We start from the raw sequence: 25,773 nt of genomic DNA on the forward strand, positions 1-25,773 counted from the left end.
TAGAGAAGGAAGGAGGGAGGAGAGAGAGACAGGGAGAGAGAGAGAAAGAAAGAGGGAAGGAGAGAGACACACAGAGAAGAGTGATAGAGAGGGAGGGAGGGAGGGAGAGACAGAGAGGAAGGAGATAGAGAAGGAAGGAGGGGGGGAGAGACAGGGAGAGAGAGAGAAAGAGGGAAGGAGAGAGACACACACAGAGAAAAGTGATAGAGAGGGAGGAAGGGAGGGAGGGAGAGACAGAGAGGAAGGAGATAGAGAAGGAAGGCGGGAGGGAGAGAGAGACAGGGAGAGAGAGAGAAAGAGGGAAGGAGAGACACACACAGAGAGAAGAGTGATAGAGAAGGAGGGAGGGGAGAGAGAGAAAGAGGGAAGGACAGAGGGAGAAACAGACAGAGAGAGGAGAGAGAGAAGGAGGGGAGAGAGAAAGAGATTGGAAATCTCCTTTGGAATGGATCACTTCGCTAATCAAGGGAAACTTGGAAGACTGCAAAATCTGCACGAGCATCCTTTGTCTCTAATCGCGGCAGCTCTGTCTGCTCGCTTTCTTTCTCTCGCGCGCATAAGCGCGCGCGCTCGGCCGCTCGCGCTCCACTTTAAAAAGGGCTCCCCACACGGGGAGGAGGCGCCTCCCGGTGACAAAAAGTCCGAGACGCAGGACTCGAGCGCGGGGTGGCTGGACGGGTGGGAAGGAAGGGAGGAGGAAGGGAGGGAGGGAGAGAGAGAAGAACAAACCCGATAACTTTCACAGAGGCGATTCGACCACCAGGGGGAGGCGGGAAGAAAAGAGAACCCCGACGAAAGTTGGAGAGCGCTTGGTCGAGACCCGCTGCCATTCCTCCGCCAGCTTTATTCGCAGAAACGAGCGCGCCTCGCCTTTTCTGCTCCTTTCCGCCTTCGGGTTGCCGCAGCCTCCCCGTGGATTATCACCCGAGCTACCGTCCCTCGTTTTGCTTTCCTCGTTCTTTGGGGTGGGGGGGAGGGGAGACTCGGTGGCTTCGGCTTGTCAAGTTTGCTCCGCTGTCCTTTGCAAGGAGGGGAGGAAACTAAAGAGGAAAAAGGAGCATCTTGGAGGATACAGGACCCTCTTCCCTCCCTCTCCCTCTCTCTCTCTCACACACACACACGTGGTTTTTTTGGGGGAGGGGGTCTTTCCCCCACTCTCTTTGTTCCTTCCTGCCCAACCCCAAAACCTTTTTTGGCTTCGTCATGGTGGCTCTTGGGAGAAGGAGGAGGACGAGAGCATGAAGCCTCCAGGATGGGCGCAAACAATGGCAAGCAGTATGGCAGTGACGGTAAGTCCCGCTCTGCGCCGAGGCGGGGAGGACCGACGCGTCCTTTGGATGTCGCGGGGGAGCGGGAGTCGCGCGTCCGCCCGCCCGTCCGCCCGCTCGGGACGGGCGGCCGGGCGCAACTCCAGCCGCTTCCTAAGAGGCTGGGAGCGTTTGCAAGACGTTCCGCTAGGAGTGGCGAGGGGAGAGAAGGTCGCCTCTTGCAACGCCGCGAGCCGGGACGGCGAGCTTGTAAAGTTCAAGGCAGGGTTTGCGGTTTCCTTTCTTAAGTCTCTTGGCGCATCTGCCGTTTGTCAGGGCTGAAAATTGCTGTGCAACGGACCGGAATTGAGTTCTCCAAAATGTTTGCAGTACAACTTATTTTGGGGTGGGGTGGGGTTTTGGCACTCCTTGCTTCAGGACGGGATGGGAAAAAGGGCTTATTTTTTTGCCTGTCTTGTTAAAGTTTTGAGCAGAGGAACTGTTTAGGCTGGATGATGATGATGATAACAATAATAACAACAATAATAATAATATTAGTAATATTTGTGGAAAAGAAAAAAAAGTGGATTATTGATGTTGCCATACCAGGTGACAGTTGAATTGATGAAAAACAAGACAAACGTAGCCCAAATCAGGATCTTAAAATCGAACTACAGTGACTCTGGCATAAACCAGTACAGGTGTCCCCAGTAAGGCACTACAGGTGATCCCAGTAATAATCTGCACACTGGTGCTGGTCCAAAAGACCTCAGCCGGCATTTGAAAACAATAAATATTGACAAAATCACGACCTATCAGTTGCAAAAGGCCTCCATACTTGGATCTGGGTGCATCATAGGAAAATACATCACACGGTCCTAGATGCTTGAGAAGTGTTCAATTTGTGATATTATAATACGAAATCCAGCATATAAATCTCATTTGCTGTGTATTACTAGTTTATGTAAATAAAATAATAATAGTAACAACAACAACAAGGAATTGGAAGGAACCTTGGATGACATCTATTCCAACCCCCTACTTAGGCAGGAAACCGTACTACACTACTTCAGGCAAATGGTTATCCAACATCTTCTTAAAAAGAATGGTAAGAAACAAGAATTGTATATAGGTAGTCTCTGATTTACAACAGGTCTCTTAATGATCGTTCGAAATTACCACGGCACTGAAAACAGTGACTTATGACACGACTGTTGCAGCATCCCCATGGTCACGCGGTTTACATTCCAATGCTTGACTCATATTTATGCCTGGTTGCAGTCTCGTGGGGGGGATCATTTGATCCCCCTTTGTGGCCTTCTGATATGCAAAAGTCAACAGGGAAACCAGATTCATTTAACAACCATGTTACTACCTTAACAACTACAGTGATTAACAGATGTGGCAAGAAAAGTCCATAAAATGAGGCATAATTTGCTTAACATCATAAATTTTGGACTTGGTTGTGGTTGCAAATCAAGGACTACCATGTATATTAGAGCATAGCATTGTAACTTCCCTGGCCCTATATGCCATACGGTAGGTTAGATAAATTTATTTACTGTATTTATTTATTTATTTATTTATTTATTAGAATTGTATGCCGCCCCCCTCAGGAGATTCAGAGTGGCTCACAACAACAAAATACAGTATAAATCTAATGACTAAAAACAGTTTAAAACCCATTAATATAAAAACAATCATACATCCCAAACAAACCATACATAAAGTGGAACGGCTCAGGGGAATCAATTTCCCCATGCCTGATGGCAGAGGTGGGTTTTAAGGAGTTTGTGAAAGGCGAGGAGGGTGGGGGCAGTCCTGATCTCTGGGGGGAGTTGATTCCAGAGGGTCGGGGCCGCCACAGAGAAGGCTCTTCCCCTGGGGCCCGCCAGATGACATTGTTTCGTCGACGGGACCCAGAGAAGGCCAACTCTGTGGGACCTAATCGGTCACTAGGATTCATGTGGCAGAAGGCAGTCCCGGAGATATTCTGGTCCGATGCCATGAAGGGCTTTATAGGTCTTTGAATTGTGACTGGAAACTGATCGGCAACCAATGCAGACTGTGGAGTGTTGGTGTGACATGGGCATATGTGGACGGACAGATGGAATTGTCCTTGGGAGGCAAAACACACAGCCACTCCGTCTTATCAGGGTTGAGTCTGAGTCTATTGACACCCATCCAGATCCTAACAGCCCCAAGGCACCGGCACATCACTTCCACTGCTTCATTGACTGGACATGGGGTGGAGATGTACAGCTGGGTATCATCATAAATACTATGTATCAGTAGGTTGAACCTACATAAGAACACCATCACTACTCACTTTATAACCTTATGCAGAGGCATGTCTGTGGTGTCACAAAAGAGTTTTGTGAATGGTGTGGGTGTCCCTTGCCTATCCTTTTCTTTCCTCTTAATCAAGAGTCTCATAGAATTTATCGTATATTCTAAAACATGAATCCTTCTGGCACATTCATACTGAGGGTCCCTTCCAGCAGTGATTAGTTTGTTAACTTCACTAACCAAATTTGTCAACAGAGCATTGACAGCTCAATTTGCCCCGCCTATTGATCACGAAGCACAGATCAGAACTATAGACTAAATATTCTAGGATGGAATACATTAGTATTAATTCAACCCAGATAAAGAATACTTTATATTAATGTGGAGATTTTTAAAAAATGCATCAGAAAACATGGTGTGACCAAATTGAAGCACTTCGCTTCAGTCCATCCTTTTCATTCAGCCTATTGCTCAAGTCTGCCTAGACTTTTTTTTAAACTCTGCTCTTTCATCTAAAATATTAGCCACCCTTCACAGTTTTGTGTCATTTGCATTATAAGCATTGTCTCGGTTCCCTCAGTCAAGACATTGAGAAACTTTTTAAACACATTGGATCCAGGACAAAGCTCTATGCCACTCCATTCAGTATTTCTCCTGAAGCTGGAGCTATTCATTAGCATTCTCTGAATACAGCCATGAATCCATCTAACAGTAGCATCACCTAGTCCAGGGATAGGCAAAGTTGGCTCTTCTATGACATGCTGTCCAATCATCCTAGCTCAGGAATTCTGGGAGTTGAAGTCCATATGTCATAGAGGAGCCAGCTTTGCCTATCCCTGAGGTCCTAGTCCAACGGTCCTCAACCTTTCTGGCACCAGGGACCAGTTTTGTGGAAGACAATTTTTCCCCAGCTGGGGTGATAATGGTGGTTTCATGCGCAACCTACATCCCACACACGCACAGACTTAAATACGGTACTTTATTATTATTGTCATTGTATGTATATATACAGAATACTCATACCACGGAATTCACAGATGAAGCTTCGCTCATTCACTGGCCATTTATGCAATCTGGTTCCTAACAGGTCACAGACTGGTAGCCGTCCACAGCCCAAGGGTTAGGGATCACTGATCTAATCTATTTTTTTAAATTAAGGTGAAGGGCTTGCTAAGGTCCTGGTAAGTGATTCTTTGGCAATTCTCTGATCTATTAAAATTGTATCTGAGAAAAAGATATAGTTTGCAACAAATTTATACTGGCATCTGTTAATTGGAGCATGTATATCCAGCTGCTCACAAACATGCTATTTACTAATCGTTTCAAGAACATTACCTAATATAGGCATTAAATTGACAGGTTTGTAGTTCCCTGTAGTTCCCTCCTCCTTCCTTCACCAGTCCTCTAGGAGTTTTCAAGACCAAGAATGGTAGAATGTAGTTGATGTGGCATTAAATATCTGAACTGTTCGAATTGGCTAAGTTTTATCTTGCCTTTTGCTTATCCACTATATCTTCAGCAGCAAATCCCTCCTTCCCCCAATGGCATAACAATGAACAATAATTCTGCAAGAAGACAAAATAATGGAAAAAATAAAAGCCAATAAAGCACTAAATCAAGGGTTCTCAAACTATGGTCCCTGAGCCTGATGCATGCAATGAACATTTGTATTGCTGCAGAGTCCCCCTTTGGGGTCTTTTTGTGTGGGTCAGAAGGAGGCAGAAATTCCAGCTTTGAGCCTGCTTCAGCCTCCTGGTGTGGGGGTTGGGTGAAGTCTTGAGGAAAGTGCCACTGGTGGCAAAGAGCCAGAGAGCCTTGTTCCAATGGGATTGCATCATGGCCTGGAACTGGCTGACCATCCCAGCCCGCTGAGCCTCCAGGCACTGGCACCTGTCTTTGTACTACTGCAGGTTTTCCCTCTGCTTGGAAAGCCTATGCTCATAGTCCGCAGCAAAGTGCTTCCTCTGAGCCTCCTTCTCAGTCAGATCCAATTTGAACTGAGCCAGAAGCTTTGCCAATTGTTTCTCATGTTGGCTGCTTAGCTCCAACAACTGCTTCCTGTTGGGGCCCTTAAGAAGCCTGGGCGGGCAGGTGAGGAGTGGCTGGGAGGGGGAGGGACGAATAGAGACTGGTGAGGCACCCCACAACTTAATAACAATTTTATCTGAAATCTCTTCATTAGCGAAAGTAAAAATACAGTAGAATTAAATTTGGTTGCTTTCTTGTTTTCTCTCTTGAGGGTTCATCACATACTGAAATATTATTAATGCTCTTGTATAAAATCTCCTTTGGGAAGGTAATTTAAACCCCCATTATACCAGACAACAGAAAAACAAACATTTCCTGGAATTACACCTCACTTCCTTAGAGGAACAGCTGTGTCTGCTGTGTTTTCCAGCTGTGGTAGTAACTATGGCCGAGAAACCCCAACTTGGAGGGTGGGGGGAGAGCCAAGTTGTTCTCATCTTCCTCACTTTTATGTCAGTCAAGAGACTTTTCCTGGGCATTGTTATTCTAATTTCCATTGTAATAGCTGAGAACTTTAGGTCATGTTCTTTAAGATTCTGTCCAGATGACTGCCATCCTGGATGTCAACTAGTGACAAAAGTTCTTACTCCCCTTTGCTAAAACACATTTGGTTATCTGTTCAACTGATGTCCTTGAATTGTATTATTTCAATATTTCCACTAAAATGAGGCAAGGTTGCTATGCTCAGGTTTGAAATGGAAGAAATTTTCTATGGCTTCCTGGGAGGAAAATTTTCTACTGCATATTCCTTTTTTGCTGTAGAGCAAGGGTATCAAACTGGCAGTCTGTGGGCTGGATAAGTCACCCACAGGCCACGCCAACCATGGCTCCACAAAGCAATATGTCACATGACCTGATCAAGTTTGACACCCATACTCTAGAGTTAGGGAAAATTTTGCCTCAATATAACTAGAATGTGATCTAAGTCAAGGCCTCGTTTATGGATGCAAGTAGCCTTCAGTTATCTCTGATGTTTTTTTGACTGCTCTTATTTATTTTATTTTATTTATTTATTTTTATTTATTTATTTATTTTGTCAAACAATTATAGAGTGGTAATTTGTACAAATAAAACATTAGATAAGTAATGATAAAAAGTAACAAAAGAAGACAATAGGACAGGGGCGGTAGGCACTTATGCACGCCCCTTACAGACCTCTTATAAAGTGGGAGAGGTCAATTGTAGATAGTCTAAGGCTAAAGGTTTTGGGATTAGGAGTAGAAACCACAGAATCAGGTAGTGCATTCCAGGTGTTGATTACTCTGTTGCTGAAGTCGTATTTTTTGCAGTCAAGTTTGGAGCGGTTGACATTTAGTTTAAATCGATTTCATGCTTGTGTGTTGCTCTTATCTTGGGGTTGTTGTTTTTGGTAGCCCTTTTGGTGTCTTGCTTTTTTCTCTTTTATTTGTGGCTCATATTTCCATTCTTGCCTGGAAGATAACCTTCCTAGATGAATCACACAGCAATATGTTCTGGCCAAGTTCCTGTCTTAAGCAGGAAAGTCAACCTTAGAACAGAAGGATGTCCTCTTCCAAGTAGAGCATAAGTATTTATGGAAAAACCATTTAGCTTTTTTCCTCTGTGTCTGCTATTGTTAAGTGAGTTTTGCCCTATTTTACAATATTTCTTCAGTCAATCAGAATAGAGCTGAAAGCGACCTTGGAGGACTTTTACTCCAACCCTTGTTCAAGCAGGAGACCTTATACCAGTGATTCTCAACCTTTCTAATGCCGTGACCCTTTAATACAGTTCCTCATGTTGTGGTGACCCCCAACCATAAGACTAGCACCAATTTCCCAACAAAACTATAAGCTGATTGGGACACTCCCACTGTAAACACCTGATTGGTTGGATTGTAAAAATATGTTCCAAGGCACCAGACTAGAAGCTTTAGTGCCTAACACCATGGAAATTTGTATTTTCCCATGGTCTTAGGTGAAACCTGTGAAATGGCCGTTTGACTCACAAATTGGTCCTGACCCCCAGGTTGAGAATCACTGCCCTATACCATTTCAGATAGGTGGCTACCCAGTCTTTTCTTTAAAATCTCCAGTGATGAAGCACCTACAATTTCTGAAGCAAGCTGTTCCACTGGTTAATTGTCCTCACTGTTAGGAAGGTTCTCATTAATTCCAGGTTGCTGCTTTCCTTGATTAGTTTCCATCTATTGTTTTTGCCTTGCCTTTTGCTGCTTTGGAAAATAAGTTGACCCCCTTTTCATTGTGGCAGCCCCTCAAATACTGGAACGCAACTATCATGTCACCCCTATTTTTTATCTTCTCTAGACTGGCCATGCCTAATTCCTGCAGTCATTCTTTTATGTTTTTATCTCCAGGTCATTAATCATCTTAGTTTCTCTTCTTTGCATTTTTCCAAAGTCTCAAACATCTTTTTTATAATGTGGAGACCAAAATGAATGTAGTATTCAAGGCGCGGTCTTACCAAGGATTTATAAAGCTGTACAAATACTTCACATGGTTTTGATTCTATGCCTGTTTATAGAATCAAGGCTGCTGCCATACACTGCTGGCTTATGTTTAAGCAGTCATCCACTAGGACTCCAAGGCCCCTCTCAAAGTTACAGTTTTTGAGCTAGGTTTTGCCTTATCTGTCCTTGTACCTTTGTTTCCCCCCCAAAAAAAACTTACCTTTTCTCCATATTTAGTTTCATGTTGTTGGATAGAGCCTATTGTTCAAGTCTATCAAGAACTTTTTGGATCTTAAGCTGAGCTTGTCTTCTGGGGTGTTGGCTATTCCTGCAGCTTATTGTCATCTGAAAATTTGATGAGTTTCCTTTCTATTCCGTCATCTAAGCCATTTATGAAGATAATGGAGAGTACTGGGCCTAAGACAGAACCTTGTGCTACCCTACTGCTTCCTCCCTTCCATGTAGATATTGTACCATTAAGGATTACTTGTTGAATACAGCTTGTCAACCAATTACAAACCCATCTGGTGGTGATTTTGTCTATTCCACATTTTTCTAGTTTACTAAGAAGTACTAGCCAAGTTCAGTTTATTTCTCTAGATAATTTTTGGTAAACAAAAAGGGATTCCCTTTGTTGAGTGAGTTTTGTTGTTCAAGTTCTCCCCCACTCTCCAGTTAAAGTATCAGTAAGGGAAGGTTACATATTAGGAAAGATTACCTACATAGTTAATTATCTGGTAAGTACCTAATTGAGAAATAAGATAAATAATTGAGAAATAATTAAGTGATTGAGATAAAGAAATAGGAAGAAACTATTTGTTGAGGCAAGTCTGTGTGCTAATTAAAATAACAGTTCAATCCTGTGACAATTGGGTGGAAGATGTGCAGTTCAACTTAAGTGAGAAAAATAAAAATGAAATCATTTTAAGCATGTAATCACACAATGATCATCTCCCTCTCCCCCATCCTCTCTCCATCCATCCATCCATCCATCCATCCATCCATCCATCCATCCATCCATCCATCCATCCAAAACTTCTATTGTTCTAGATCAGAGGTGTCAAACTCAAGGTCTGCAGCCTAGATCCAGCCCTTGAGATATTTAGATCTGGCCTGCAGGGCCACCCTTGAAACAGTGAAGGACCAATTTGTGGTGCCTCTGCCAGCGAAAACCGGGGTCCCATTTTTGCTGGCAAGGGACTGAAGGAGATAGCCATGGTCAAAAATGATGTTGAGCTGGCCACACCTGCCCCCCTAGCCCTCCAAGGTCAAATACAACTCTTATGTGGCCCTCAATGAAATTGAGTTTATCACCCATTCTAGATTGTTTTTTGACTCTAACAAAATGGGGTATTCACTCCTATTTATTTCTGATCTTCCTACCCATTAAAGCAGTAATAACAGAGTGATACTTAATTGTGATCAAAGACTATGCAGTGATGACTCCAGAGACATGACATCTCCAAAACATGTTGATTGAAGGAAGACACAATCAGTATATAGGACAACTGCCACACGATTCCCAGCGACCAATTAGGTCCCACAGAGTTGGCCTTCTCCGGGTCCCGTCGACTAAACAATGTCGTATGGCGGGACCCAGGGGAAGAGCCTTCTCTGTGGTGGCCCCGGCCATCTGGAACCAACTCCCCCTGGAGATTAGGATTGCCCCCACCCTCCTTGCCTTTTGTAAACTCCTCAAAACCCACCTCTGCCGTCAGGCATGGGGGAATTGAGACATCTCCCCCAGGCCTATATAGTTTATGCATGTTTGTGTGTATGTCTTGCTTTTTAAATAAGGTTTTTTTTAGATACAGTGGTACCTCATTATATGAACTTAATTGGTTCCAGGAGGAGGTTCGTATGGTGAAAAGTTCGTAAGATGAAACAATGTTTCCCATAGGAATCAATGTAAAAGCAAATAATGTGTGCAAATCCTTCAGGAAAATCCCAAACTTTAGAAGGGAGGTGAACAGAGGGCAGGGAGGAGCAGCTAAAGGGGGTGGGTGGAAGAAGCAAGGTTAGGCTAAAGGGTGAGTGGGAAGGAAGAAAGGCAAGGGGGGCGCCCCTCCCTTTTCTTTCTTCAAATGACACCCTTTCAGTTCCTTTGCAAGCAAGTTGTTCTCTACAAAATTTTTCCTCCCCCAAGCTGCCCCTCCCTCCTCCCTTTTCTTTCTTAAAAAGACACCCTTTTAGTTCCTTTGCAAGCACGTTGTTCTCTACAAAATTTTTCCTCCCCCAAGCTGCCCCTCCCTCCTCCCTTTTCTTTCTTAAAAAGACACCCTTTCAGTTCCTTTGCAAGCACGTTGTTCTCTGCAAAATGTTTCCTATTCCAAGCAGCCCCTCCCTTTATTCAAAAAAGGGGGGAAAAAGAAACCCCTTCATCCCAGCAGCAGCTGCTTGGGTTCATAAGGTGAAAATAGTTCGGAAGAAGAGGCAAAAAAATCTTAAACACCGGGTTCGTATCTTGAAAAGTTCGTTAGAAGAGGCATTAGTAAGATGAGGTACCACTGTATTTTAAATATTAGATTTGTTATACATTGTTTTTATTATTTCTGTAAGCCGCCCCGAGTCTTCGGAGAGGGGCGGCATACAAATCTAAGTAATAAATAAATAAATAAATAAATTATACAGTAAAAAGCATTTTTTTCGACTGAGCTACAGTTCTGTTTCAAGCATAGGTTTTATGTAGAGCCCAGTTCTCTCGCACCGTAATTATTAATTTTTTAGACATGCCTCTGGCCTCACAAAGGCATGGATAAAAAAAATCCAATGGCTGTGTCTCAGTGCTTTGTTTGGAAGGGTGCCTATCTATCTATCTATCTATCTATCTATCTATCTATCTATCTATCTATCTATCTATCTATCTATCTATCTATCTCCCTCCCTCCCTCCCTCCCTCCATCTATCTCCATCCATCCATCCATCCATCCATCCATCCATCCATCCATCCATCCATCTATCTATCTATCTTTATTTATTTAAAAAAAGACTAAGATGGTGAAGAAGATGGCTTCTGGAGAAGAACAAGAGAAGCCAGAGGGTTACTTCACTAGCTTACTTTCTGTTAGAGGAGGGTTTATAAGTGACTATCCCTACCATGACAACTATTTTATAAATAGCAAATCCCTCTATTTTGTGAGACTATCCATTAAATGTTCTCAAATATGCCCAGACACAGATAAGTGAGCCTGTCTAGTTGTATCACTCCAAAATGGGATAAGGAGAAGGTTGTACCTGACTGAGTAGTAGCTGCACTTTATGTCTCCCAATTATCCAATCTTTCCTTGTTAGTGCTTTCATATATCATGCAACACAGGCTCTGCTTATCTTTGCCTGAGGCCCAGGGCAGCCATTTTTCTCTAACTGCCATAGTTCAGGGAAGACAGCTTTTGTCACATCCATATCTTTCCAACATGCTGTCTGGGCACCATGCCAATGAAGCAGCTATGAATTTGAAGCTCTGGCCTCCCTTCCATTCTTAAATGGCAAACATTTTATTTCATTGACATGGCTGACTTTACTGTGTCATTGGTCTCATATTTCAGATAGAAGGCTGTATTTGCCACCATGAACTGACCCAACTCTAGCCCTACACTTAAATAAAACACACATGAAGCAGTTGAGTCAGCACTAGGAGTTCTGGAATGAAGCATCACAATTATTTGTATCACTTGAATCAGGCCAGTTAGAGATTTATATGCAGTAGTGGGCTAAATGAGGATCAGGAAGCTGAGACTGAATTTTGATAAAGTAAAATATGTGGGCAGTTTTGGTGTCAGGGGAATTAAGAAAAAATGCATACTCCAGATAAAAGTTGAACTTCCAGTGGAGCAGTTCCACCTCCTGGTTCCCTCATTTTCAGTGATGAATCAAGAAAGCTCTAGAGGGTAGGAATAATGTTTTTTATCTCCAACTGTTTCTGGGTAGTGACAACCTGTCGATTATGATTCATAAGGCCAGTAGGTTAAAACTGGAACTATTAAAAATGCCCAAAATATGCTTTTTTCAACTTTTCAACTTTCTGGTTTTCCTTAGAAGACATTTCACTTCTCATTCAAAGAAGCTTCTTCAACTCTGACTGGCTGGTGGGAAATTTATACCAAAAACAATATCTGGACCGGGACTCACTGCTCACAGTCACTCATGCCCTTATCACCTTGAGGGTCGACTACTGTAACGCTCTCTACGTGTGGCTACCTTTGAAGAGTGTTCGGAAACTTCAGATCGTGCAGAATGCAGCTGCAAGAGCAATCATGGGCTTCCCTAGCTATGCCCATGTCACACCAACACTCTGCAGTCTGCATTGGTTGCCGATCAGTTTCCGGTCACAATTCAAAGTGTTGGTTATGACCTATAAAGCCCTTCATGGCATCGGACCAGAATATCTACGGGACCGCCTTCTGCCACACGAATCCCAGTGACCAGTTAGGCCCCACAGAGTTGGTCTTCTCTGGGTCCCGTCGACTAAACAATGTCATTTGGCGGGACCCAGGGGAAGAGCTTTCTCTGTGGCAGCCCCGACCATTTGGAATCAGCTCCCCCCAGAGATCAGAATTGCCCCCACCCTCCTTGCCTTTCATAAGCTCCTTAAAACCCACCTCTGTTGTCAGGCATGGGGGAATTGAGATATTCATTACCCCCAGGCCTATACAATTTATGCATGGTATATTTGTGTGTATGTTTGGTTTTTAATAAGGGCTTTTAGTTATTTTAAATATTAGATTTGTTATATGTTGTTTTATTACTGTTGTTAGCCGCCCTGAGTCTACGGAGAGGGATGGCATACAAATCAATCAATCAATCAAACAAACAAACAAACAAACAAACAAACAAATCACTTTCCTTCCATGCCAGTTCGCAAATGTAAATGCACACTTCACATTCTTTTGATATGTGAAATTGCTTCACTTGCATGTGCCTCGCCTTTGCAGGCACACAGCCTTTTGCGCATGCATAGGTGAGGCACATGTGCTTACGCATTAGAGAGGGCGGGCGGGCAAAACAGTTGCCACTAGTGGTTCGTGTGATCTGGAGAGAACTGGCTGAATAGCCCCACTGCTTCAATTAGGTGTAAATATGCTGTTGTATCATTTAATGTACAGTGGTACCTCTACTTAAGAAAATCTCTACTAAATAACTTTTCTAGATAAGAACTGGGTGTTCAAGTTTTTTTTGTCTCTTCTTAAGAACCATTTTCTACTTAAGAACCCGAGTCCGGAAAAATTTCCCAGGAAATTTGGGAGTGGCACGATAGCCTGCCCAGTTTCCTACCATTCCCCCTTTAATCCCGGCCATCTCGGGCTTTTCTGGGCTGCCAGAGGAGCCTTTCGGTGGCACTTAAGGAGGCTTTGGCAGTCCAGAGCGAACAAAGCATTTTCTTTTCTCTTGGCACTTGGAGAGGGAATAAACCTCTGCCAGCACCCAGAGAAAAGAAATGCTCCCTTCGCTCTGGACAGCAACTGTCTTCCTCCTCTTCTTCCTCCTCCTCCTCCCACCCAAATTCCAAACTTTTATTTCTTTCCTAATTGGTTTGCACGCATTATTTGCTTTTACATTGACTCCTATGGGAAAAATTGCTTCTACTTAAGACTTTTCTACTTAAGAACCTGGTCATGGAGCGAATTAAGTTCTTAAGTAGAAGTACCACTGTATTTCTGTTCTGATGGTTTAAATTTTTGTAATTTGTATGGTTTTCTTGGTTGGTTGGTTTTGGGGTTCCTTTTAATGGAAAGGGGACTAAAAATTGTGTTTATTTATTTGTCATTAGATTTTTATCCTATCTTTATTTTCATTAACTCAAGGAAGCATCCATACTTTAGATTTGTGTGTGTGTGTGGTATTTATTTTTCTATTTTATAGGTGCAGGAAAAAGCATGGAAACTATCTGTTAAATTGATAAAGAGTAGAAGAATTTCTTTTAGCTCCAGCTTACTTTAAATCCTAGAGCTGCAGTTTCCTAGATTCTCTCATGCCCTCCCCATTGTTCCATAGAAATCCATAATAATGAAAGCTGGACTTAGTAAAACTTACACATACTTATTTGCATTTTATTGAGTCCTTTCTCTCTATCTTTTGTGCAGAATAGCTTTTTCTGGTTGTTGGCAACTGAAATCTCAAGCACATATTCCTTATCACCTGTTTTTACATTTTAGCTTAAGTCTTCATGAGAATTATTTCTTTCATCATCTGTAAATTGTAGTTAGGAATATGCAAGAAGCCCACTACTTAAAAAAAACCTTGGTCCACCTAGAATTAGTTACTGCAGAAACTAACATGGATGATTTTATATATATGATATACAGTATGTCATTATTTCCTAGAATTAGTTACTGTAGAAACTAAGATGGGTGATTTTACATATATGATATACAGTATGTCATTATTTCCTAGAATTAGGTACTGTAGAAACTAAGATGCATGATTTTACATATATGATATATGTCATTATTTCCTTAGATTTGTAACCAGAAAGACACTATTGACACTTTGACATGCACAAAGAAACTTAAGATTTGCAGATATGCAAGTATTAGTGTGAATTGAAACAGAGCAATATTTGATTTAGTGCAAGTTATAAATTGATAAAATATTTCATTTAATGTGAGCAAAATTTAATTAATATTATGTGAGTTTGTGTTTACTTGAGGTTAGCATTGCATAATTATTGTTGGGGTTTTATACACTAATCATTGTTTGTACAAAATGAAAAAAGGAAGGTTTCATTTGAACAAAGTAAAAGAAGAAGAATAGTTTGAAGAACTACAACAGAATTTGGAAGTTGTAGACATGTTCTAGCTTTTGTTGACTTTATTTATTTAAAATATTTATGGGATCTATCTCTCTAGAAAATACATAATAATTTATTTAAATATTTTTGTTTTTATTTTGCCTTCTGTAACTACTCAACAACTTCGTTAAAAATAAATGTAAGTTGTAAGCAATTTTTTGCTGTTATACTTCACTAATAAATATAAAACTTAGGTAAAAACGTTTCAAGCTAGGATCCATTTTCCTTAGAAATATCATTTTGAGTTCAGTGATGTAAATACAAATTCATGGGACAAAAAATTATTTAAGAAGTTGACTTTGTAAAATGTTGTAGGAAGTTAACACACCTCTCTTAGAAGAATGAAATATTGCAGTATATATTAAAAAGGCAGAGTATTATATATTATACATCCCTCATGAGAAAAGTAGAAACATGCTCTTGGAAAGCAGTTCCCACCTTTGCTAATAGCTCCAGAAAGGCTGGGTCAGTTTATCTACAACACAAAAGGCATGGCCCTTGGGACATGATAGGATTAGCCCTCACTCAAGATCCAAACCAGGACAAAACCATTAAGACATAATCGGAATTGGCCAAAGTCTGTTCATTACATCATCACCCAGCAAGGTTCAACTAGGCCTGGGACTCAAGACAGCCTAATAAAATTACCCCTGCATGGCCCCATGAGATTCTGACAACCAATCAGAACATTTTTAACACAGGAGCAAGAAATACCAAGGCGGGGCCCAAGAGAGGGTATAAATCTCTCACCCTCTCTCACCTATGTGCTCTTTTTTTGCCGTAGACCCCAAAAACCCAGGTGGTCCTGTCCATCATTAAAACATCTTTCCAAGCAGTCTCCATGCTTCCAGTGTCTTCCTTCTCACTTGGAATTGAACTGAGATGGACATTCCTTTCCACAATGAGACCCATATCTGTCTATGGTAGCAAAAAAACCAAGTATCTTGCATCGGACCAGAATATCTCTGGGACCGCCTTCTGCCACACGAATCCCAGCGACCGGTTAGGTCCCACAGAGTTGGCCTCCTCCAGGTCCCGTCAACGAAACAATGTTGTCTTGCGGGACCCTGGGAAAGAGCCTTCTCTGTGGCGGCCCTGACCCTCTGGAATCAATTCCCCCCGTAGATTAGGATTGCCCCCACCCTCCTTGCCTTTCGCAAACTCCTTAAAACCTCCCTCTGTCATCAGGCATGGGGAAATTGATTCCCCTGGGCTGTTTCCATTTTATGTATGGTTTGTATGAGATGTATGATTGTTTGTTATATTAAGGGTTTTTAAATTGTTTTAATCATTGGGTTTGTACTGTTTTGTTGTTGTGACCCGTTCCGAGTCTTCGGAGAAGAGTGGCATACAAATCTAATAAATGATAATAATAAATAATAATAATCCCTTGCCCAGCTAATAAATTTTATTAAAACACAATAGATTTTGGGAGCTGCAGCTTACTTCATCAGATGTGTAGGGTGGAAATTGCTGATGTCATAATGAGACTTGATTTCCATGGGTACAGATGATGATGAAAATGTCATAATGAAGCTCAAGTAAAGGGGAGACTTTACTCCAGGATAAGAGATAATAAAATTCTAGAGCAATCAGGGAAATACTGGCATGTTAATCCTTCTCCCACTTACATTGGTTATTTTGAAGTTGTTCAGCTGAAAAAAGAGAATGGAGAGAAGATTAGCTTAAAGGTAATGGTTGGAACTCTGGGATGTTACATTTTGAAGAAAAGATATATTACAACTTTATGTTTCGTGTTCTACTTATATGACAAATTAAGTATTGTTTGTGGTTTGCCTTACATTTAGAAGTTGTTGGGTTATGGATGTCTGTTTAAGAGACTCATACAAGCAAGTTGTATTTCCCTCTTCGCCATTGAGAAAGTAATGTTTTATATATTGCCTCCTGTGTTTCTTAATCTAGTGGAAAAGCCAACGGAGGTTTTTTCTTTTTCTTTTTTACAGTCATCATGCAACCACAAAAATGTTTAAGACCTCTTGCATCCAAACCAAGGAAGGAATGGGCAATTTATTGTTTCATTCTTTATTTTCGTTTTGCCATCTTTCAATACCAAGTTGGGCTCTTGAAATAAAACACTGCCTGCTTTTAGACTGTGTGGGATGGTTATAACAGAGTGCAGGTAGTTGTGGATTTCTTTGCTAACCAAAATGTGATGTCTTTAAAAAAATAAACAATATAACTTTTAGTAGGAATAGAACTAGAAATAGATCTGCAGCCAGTTGACCATTTATTTTAATCTTGGGAGGAAGCTTAGTCCACCATTTTAAATGGATGCAAGTTGTTATTGTGGAATCTCAAGTGAAAATGGATAGCAAAGATTGATCTAACCTGCCAAGATTATCTATATTTTATATCTTATTTTTTTCTGCCATAAGATTTAGATGTTTGGGGCAGATGTGTGCTTGAGTTGGATATTCTACTAAGCTTGTCATGAGATGGATTCTACTTTATTCTCTGAGGAAGAGGGAATTTAGCAATGTTGCCAGGGCCTGCATCTTCATGTTGACATGATTATTTCTTGGACCATAGGTTCCCAAGTCCTAAATTGTATTTATTCATTAACTTATTTATATGATTTATTTTTCACCTCACTTAACTAGGACTCTTGAAAATATGCAACTTGAAATGAATAAAATAGTATAATAAAAACATAAATAATGCAGTGATATATATTCTGGAATTGATAATGCCACACTGATCAATCCCCAGAGGACTTTCAGAAGAATAATTTTTATAAGTTTCTGGCAAGCCATGAAAATGGGGGCCATCCTTGTCTCTTGTGGCAAGCTACACTAAAGGAAGGAAATGCAACATCTGTCCAACAGTCCACTTCATAATTTGAAAAAATCTTAATAAACGCTTCCTGGTTAGATTATACTGGAGGTTGCTGAGAGGTCCTTTAGAACAGAGGTCCCCAACCTTTTTTGCACCAGGGACCGGCTTTCAGCTAGACCAGTTTTCCATGGCCCGGTGGGGGGGGGGGAGCTAGCTGTCAGCGGCGCCGTAAAAGGGGCGATCAAGAGAGGAATGGGTGAATGAATGGACGGAGGGTGGGAAGGAAGGAAGGAAAGAGGGAAGGTACAGGAACAGAAGAAGGGTGCAAAGAAGCAAAGAAAGGTGTGAAAGGGGAGAGTAAGAGAGGAAGGAGTGAAAGAAGGGAATGAGGGAGGAAAGAAGGGAGGAAGGAAAAGGAAAGCAAGAAATGGAGGGAGGAAAGGAAGGGAGGAAAGGAAGGAAGGAAGGAAGAAAGAAGGAAAGAGGGAAGGGACAGGAACAGAGGAAGGAAGCAAGGAAACTTATGAAAGGGGAGAGTAAGAGAGGAAGGACTGGAGGGAGGGAGGGAAGAAGGTAGGAAGGAGAAAGAAAAGAAATAGAGGAAGGAAAGGTAAAAGAGAGAAAGAAAAAGAGCAAGAAAGAAAGAAAGAAAGAAAGAAAGAAAGAAAGAAAGGCAACTTCAAAGAAAGGCTCACTGAGCATCTCTCACTCTCTCTCTCTTTCTATCCCTCTTTCTTTCTTTCTCTTCCTTTCTCTCTCTCCTCTTCCTTTATCTCCTCTTTCTCTCCCCCCTCTCTCCCCCTTTCCCTCTCTCTTTCTCTCTCCCTCTCTTGCTATCTCTCCCCCCTTTCCCTCTCTTTCTCTCTCTCCCCCCTCTCTCTTTCTCTCTCTCTCCCCCTCTTTCTCTCTCTTCTTCTCACTTTCTCTCTCTTGTTTTCTTTCTGTCTCTTTTGCTTTCTCTCTCTCTCTCTTTCTCTCTTGTTTTGTTTCTCACGCTCTTTCTCTCTCTTGTTCTCTCTCTCTTGCTATCTCTTTCTCTCCCCCCCCTTTCTCTCACTCTCTCTTTCTCACTTTCTCTCTATCTTGCTGTCTGTTGCTTTCACTCACTCTCGTTGTCTCTCCGTTCTTCTCAGCGGTGACGCGCGCACGCCCTGCCCGCCTCACATTTGCCGAGAGGACTTTCGCCCCGGGCTCTCAACAAGGGGGTTTGCATGAGAGGCGGGGCCGGCGGAAGGTGATATTCAATGTCGGGGGCGCACGGGCGGTCTTGCGCGCGCTCCCTATCTCCCTGCTAGCCCACTCGGAATACGTATTCAAAATAAGAAAAGCCTTTGCCGGCGAAGGCTTTTCTTATTTTGAATACAGTATTCCGAGTGGGCTAGCAGGGAGATAGGGAGCGCGCGCAAGACCGCCCGTGCGCCCCCGACATTGAATATCACCTTCCGCCGGCCCCGCCTCTCATGCAGCCCCCTTGCTGAGAGCCCGGGGCGAAAGTCCTCTCGGCAAATGTGAGGTGGGCAGGGCGTGCGTTCCGGGTGCGGGAGGAGCTGCGGTGAAAGGCAGGAGGTGGCAGAGGAGCAGAGGGGGCAAATCGGGCGGGCGGTGGGCAGCGCGGAAAGGCCGAGGGGGCCCTGGCGCCGCGGACCGGCTGAAAACACCCAGCGGCCCGGTGCCGGTCCGCGGACCGGCGGTTGGAGACCCCTGCTTTAGAACAGTGTTTTTCAACCAGTGTGCTGCGGCACACTAGTGTGCCATGAGACATGGTCAGGTGTGCCGTGGGGAAATTAAACATGGTTCCCCAAACTACAGCCTGCGTGCCAGATATGGCCTGAGAAGGCCTTTTATCCGGCCCACCGCCAGCCGCCCCCATTCGAACATAACTATTCCCCTCACAATCCCTCCAGCTATTAGCGAAGGGAAAGAGTGGAAGCACAGGGAACGTTCACTGACCAATCACCTTCTAGGATTCATCCTGACCACTAGCGATGGACCAATAGCAGGCCCCCCTCAACCACACCCAGGAAAGTCCCCACTCGGGCTGCTGCGCACTTATCATTGTGTGGCCGCGGCGAGTAGTTGAAGCTCTTACTCCTCCCCATGGTCCTGATTTCTAAGTGAGTATAAATACATTTAGAAACTATATTATTAACTATATGTATAATATGTACTGTGTTAGTGTTGTTTTGTGTCATTTTGGTTGGTGGTGTGCCCTAGGATTTGGTAAATGTAAAAAATGTGCCACGGCTCAAAAAATGTTGAAAACCACTGCTTTAGAACATGAATATCAAACTCAAGGCCTGGGGGCTTGATCTAGCCCATGGGGTGCTTAAATCTGTTTTGTGGTGCTGCCCTGGAAACAGCGAAGGACTAGCCTACAGTACCTCTGCCAGTAAAAACGGAACTCAGGAGGGCTGTGTGTGGCCCTCCTTAGCTCCGTTTTCACTGGCAGAGGTTGCAGGAGGCTGTCACAGCCAAAACGGAGCGTGGGAGTCAATTTTCATTGGCAGAGCATTTGGGCCACCATTGGAGCCCCCGACATGATTGATGTTGAGCTGGTCATGCCCACCCTGGCCATGCCCACCCTGGCCCCTCAAGGTCAAACACAGTCCTAATGCAGCCCTCAATGGCTCCCCTTACTGAATATTTATATATACTGAAATGGTAAACACTTGTCTGACTATCCTCTGTGTAATGAAATGATTTGTCTTGTTATTCATGGCATGTTGGGCCCTCCTCCTAGGTTGTAGGAGTAAGGATACATTTTCCTCTTCCATTTTATATTTCTATAACAATTTTATCCTCTCACCACATGTGAAGAAGGAAAAAGCCTGTTCCTAACTTCTGTCATAGGATAGTTGATGGCTTTATTTTCATTGATTTCCTTACTAGAATATATCACATACTTTCAGCATTTCATTTCACTTTCCAGTTTGATTGCAGTCCTAATACAATATAAAATCCAATACCGTATAGGCTCTATTCATATATGGCTGATAACGGTATATAAGTAGTAAAAAATTAGGTTTTTGAAATATTGGCTTTTCTGAGCCATGCAGTTTGTTATAGATTATATTCTCAAGCAAATATGAGAGAAAAATTCCCAGGAAAGGGCCAATTTGCACATTTATTTTTGTGTCATGATATAGCAATAGCATTTTAAACTATTATGTAAGTGTGTTATACTAAAAAGGGAGGTACAGTATATAGGGTATAAGATCTGGGCTACAAAAGTCAATATGACTGCTAGGTGACAGCAAAAAAATTGTCTTCTTGAGATTTTGCTTCCATTTAGTGGCTTCTTGAATTTCTGTTGTCCAAATCTGGTAGCTCTAGGACTGTGATGGTGAACCTATGGCATGTGTGCCACAGATGGCACATGGAACCATATCTGAGGAAACATGGAACATTGCCCAATGTCAGCTCCAGTGCACATGTGCGGGCTGGCCAGCTGATTTTCGGTCTTCCAGAGGGTGGGGAGAGGCTGTTTTCTGCCTCCCCAGGCTTCAGGAAACCGAGGACGGTGAAAAATGGCTCAACGGGAGTACCGGAAGTCTGGAGACTTCAGTGAGTCCTGCGCACATGCTTAGGGGGCAGTGCGGGGGGGCGGCTTTTATGCACACCTGCGCAGTGGGAGGGCATTGTATTATGGGTGTGGGCACAAATGCATGTGCTTCCATGCACACACGCTCCCTTTTGGCACCCAAGCAAAAAAAGGTTCACGATCACTGCTCTAGGATATAGCTTATTTCTGAGATTTGGGATACTGTAGTTGTTATGATGAAGCCATTTAATTGTAAAATCAATAGATACAAATCCATTAAAATGTACTTTTATTTTTAGAATGGCTGAACCTAGAACATCAAGGGTATATGTAACTATATTTGGGACTGGAACATCTGCTGCAAAAATATGCTTTGTTAAGTGAGTTAAGTCACCTCTGATTTTATAACTTTTTGCTGGAGTTTTTAACTGAGGCATACAATCTTTAAGTAAATCCAGCTTTCCCCATTGACTTTGCTTATTGAAAGACCTTTTTATAGGTCACAAATGGTGATCATGTGACTCCAGGACATTGCAACCATCTTCAATACAGGCAGTTGTAGAGTGTCCAAATTTTGATCATGTGACTATGAGAATGTTGTGAAGATCGTAAGTGGCCATGTCATTTTTTTTCAGCAACATCATAACTTTGAACAATCATTCAAAATAGACGTAAGTCGAGGACTACCTGTAGAAACCTTCCTTTTGAGATAGGACTTTTAAAACTGAGCTTTATTAAGTTAACTTTTAAAGTATATTTAATTATATTGATAATTATTATGGGTTTGTAGGAAAGTAGCATCCATCCCTCTCCTAGGAAAATATTAAAGGAGCAGAATATTTCCCCTAAAAGGGAGGCAGAAACACCCCCCACACACCTTTGTCAATGGGCCATTAAGACCTGGGCCAGTCTGTTCTACATAACACAGATCTACCCCTTCAGGTGGAGCCATAGTAGGAATTGCCCAAAGTCCTTTCATTACATCATCACCCAGCAAGGCTCAACCAAGCCTGGGACACAGACGACCTAGAAAGTTACCCCTGCATGGCCCATGGAAGTCTGACAACCAATCAGAATACAAGCTCAAATTCAAAGTCCAGTAGTGGGTATAAATCTCTACTCACTCATGTGCCTTTTTTGCCTAGGACCCCCCCCCCCCCAAAAATACCCCATTTGGTCTTGTCCACCATTAAACTATCTTTTCAAACAGCCTCCATGTTCCCAGTGTCTTCATGTTCCCACTTGGAACTGAACCAAGATGGACATTTCTTCCAACAGGTTTTTAAAATATCATTCAACCAAAATACTCCTGCAGTTCTTAAATTATGTCTCTCCCCCCACCCCAATAACCTTGGCATATTTTAAAACAAAGCATTAGCCTGTAAAGTAGTCACCCATCATTTTTAGTTTTTAAGCATATGTACTTTATAAAATTCCCCAACCATAGATTTCTTGAAAGGTGCACAATTCTTGAAAACTATAGTGAGCTGCTAGATCATCCGGAGTGTCCCTATTCATTTCTAAAGAATAGACAAACTTTTTCCTTGGCTGGTGAAATACAGTATATTGGAGTACAGCCAAGGCTCTTAAGCAGCAGCATTGACATCTTTTGGTGAATTACTGCTGCAATTTACCAGACATTCAGTAAAACTAATTAATTTGAAAGCTACCCTAAAATTGCAAATGGTTCTGGCAAAGAGAACTGGTGATGAAAATGGCTGAGCAAACAGTACTTGAATAAAGTCTAAAGTAGATTGTGTAGGTCTTTGGTTTCTTGCAGGATGTCTATTCTCAGTAGATAATCTTATACAAACAATTCCAGCCTTGAGATACTGCTAAACCCCACCTAGGCCTAAGAAAGCTCATAACTGTTTTGGATCTCCATTTCACTGAGCTAAGACTGTTTGCTGCTTATACGGTATTTAAAACAGTAGCCTGCAAAAAAATGGGGGGGGGGGGGAGTTAACTCTGGGCATTCAGCCACAGTAAACGGGATGGGAGCTCCTTTGTGTTTGAATCTGAGTTACAATAAAATAAATACTGTCACAAATGAGGCATAAAATGAAGCCTGCTGGTTCTATCTCATGGAGAAGTACATAGGCTAGCTTTTGAATGTAATGAATAAAATGCGTTGGTTATGGGTGAAATACTCTTGTGCAACATGCTAAGGTGCTTTTAATATTATAAATTGTGCACTTGACCTTGGAGAGTCTGGCTAATGAATGAATATTGGGAATGGTAATATGAAAAAAAATCACACTAATTATTTTAGTCATTTGCCAAGAAGTATTGGCTCTGAATGCTTCAGTTCCTTTCCCTTCTCTAATTCAGCCTACGGCAACATGGAGAAATTAATCAGAAGGTAAAGACAGCAATGGATTACAGAGTCTCACTTCTTATAAGATGGTCAACTTAGATGACACAGAATGCCATAATGAAAAAAGCATTTGCATCCTGCTGTTGGCTCCCAAGACTAAATTTGTATTTTCTGAGTACAAACTTGCAGGATAATTGTGATCCACTGAGCCAGACTAAATGCTGTATTGGGGAGAGATGGGGAAGCTTCATCTTGCTCATATTTCTGTTCAGTGTCCATTTCCAAAGCAGCAATGAAGCATTTTGGATGTTGAATTTGCAGGCCTAACAAAAGAAAGTCATTTTATCCAAGGAATAATTAATTTCCATGCTACAAGATGTAATGATAGTCACTAGTTTAGGTACTTTTATGGGACGATGGGACTGGACCTACTTATAGAGAATAGATCTAATGATAGCCACTAATGAGGATGGTATAAAATATTCCATTTCAAAGAAGTATCAGTCCTTTGAAATGCGAGGTCAGTTTTTCCCATGTTCTTTATGGATATAGCCATTCTCCCTGCCCAGGCAAGAACTATCAGGAAAGGTATTGGAAAAGTATGCAGTGTTATAAAGTGAAGTCATTTCCTGTGCCCCAAATAACAGCTTCATGATATCTTAATGGTTGGAATGTTGACAGATTGAGGGAGGAGAGGAAACCCTGGCAAATGGATGGGAAGTAGATAAAGAGTGAATAGGGAGGAGAAAAGGAGACATGTAGTGATTTTTAAAATGTGGAAAAAATACCAGCTCTTTGTATTGAGAAGAACTGGTAACTCTAATGTCATTTGTATGGGAAACTTTTCTCCAGGTCCTATGATCTTTCTTATCCATTAGGAAAGCAGAATCAGACTTGTGACCTAACCTAGCAAACTTTTTTTGGGTCAATATTCAAGAACATATTTTGAGGAAAGAAGCAGTTCTGAAAATAAATATCTTTTTTGTTACTTGTGAATACAAACGAGAGCTAAAAATCCCAATTTTCTAGATCTGCATTATTTTTTCATTGTCGTGGCTAAGTAACTTCCTTTTCCTTCCTCACCCAGAAAGACAGATTTTTAAAAGTCAATGTGTAGTGATTTGTAAATAAGAAGGTATTGTTTCTATAAAACGTATAAGGCAGCTAAGTTATTCATAATTTATTCTCCCTGCCCCCCCCACTCTCTCTCTCACTCACTATATATGTAGGAGAAATTTATAAAGTTTCTTCCTTTGTATTATTGAAAACATGGAGTGTAGTTTCTATCATCCAAACTACCTTAGTAAAGTTTCCTGACTGTGAACACTACATCTTCTCTGTTTAATAGCTCAATAAATAAATAAATAAATAAATAAAATCACCTGGAATAATGACCAGTGAAGCTGGGTATTTGGCTTCACCCTCCATAATCTAATCAGCTAGAGTTCATAATGCCTTGTTTACATTTGTGACGGGATACACATAATTAGTAGAAATGATGAGAACTCATGTGGAGAATAAAAAGGTTTGCAGTTGATAAGCAAAGACTCTTAAGTTCTCATCACAGAATTTGTGTATTATAGTTATGTCTTGAGACCAGCTGTTGTTGATATATGTACATAAGCCTCCTCCTTCCCCCCCCCATAGTTTTACAATCCTGTCTGCTCTAAGTTTCTGAAATCCTGATATATGCATGCTATTGTCATAAGTTTTCTTGTTTAGCCAGGATTCAATAACGCATAGGGCAGATGTGTTGTAAAAATCAGAATTGCATCTGTTTAAAAGGAGTATTTCATCAATCTTATTAGTAAGTGAACATAAAGATTGAAGGGAGAGAAGTTTTTTTTTAAATTCCCTTATTCATTAGTCTATTTACTTTGACTCTAGACTGAAAGAGGAAAGAGATGAAGCAACCAAAGGAAATCTTTCTGCAGCTTTTTGAATTGAGGAGCCGAAGAAAAAAAACCAGCCCCCAAACTTTAGCATTTTGCTGTTTGTCTGACCATCTTTAGGATATACAACTAGTCCTTTGCATATAAGAATAGAAATATTTTTCAAGCCTTTTGACTAAGTTCAGTTCACTGCCCTCTACTTTTTTAAAAACTCAAAGGATTTTTATTTCTTGCTTTCTTTCATTTAATTCTGTCCTTACAAATCTGCTTTTTAATTACTTTCTTTGTGGTCCTCTGTAGTCTGCTGTTGACTGAGAAAATGAAAGAGAAAGTTGCATATTAAAATGGATTGCAAACTGACTGCTAATGTTCTATAAAAATCTTAATTTTTGTTTGCCTTGGGCACGGAAACATAAATCTTATTTAGAAGTGATTTTTGATGTGTTGT

The 25,773-nt window shown here is 41.7% G+C and overlaps 1 protein-coding gene across 2 annotated transcripts in view; it reads left to right on the forward strand.

The window, feature by feature from the left end:
* The first annotated feature begins 767 nt into the window (after nucleotides 1-767).
* FBXL7 (F-box and leucine rich repeat protein 7) overlaps nucleotides 768-25,773 on the forward strand; it is a 186,781-nt gene continuing 161,775 nt past the window's right edge. Inside the window, exon 1 of one of the 2 annotated variants that reach the window (XM_070749081.1) lies at nucleotides 768-1,289. In XM_070749081.1, coding sequence (XP_070605182.1) covers nucleotides 1,253-1,289 — 37 coding nt within the window. In that variant the 5' untranslated portion in view covers nucleotides 768-1,252. The remainder of the gene's footprint in view (nucleotides 1,290-25,773) is intronic. The other variant, XM_070749082.1, reaches the window with a different exon arrangement.

This window comes from Erythrolamprus reginae, chromosome 3 (assembly GCF_031021105.1).
Source record: "Erythrolamprus reginae isolate rEryReg1 chromosome 3, rEryReg1.hap1, whole genome shotgun sequence".
NCBI lineage: Eukaryota > Metazoa > Chordata > Lepidosauria > Squamata > Dipsadidae > Erythrolamprus > Erythrolamprus reginae.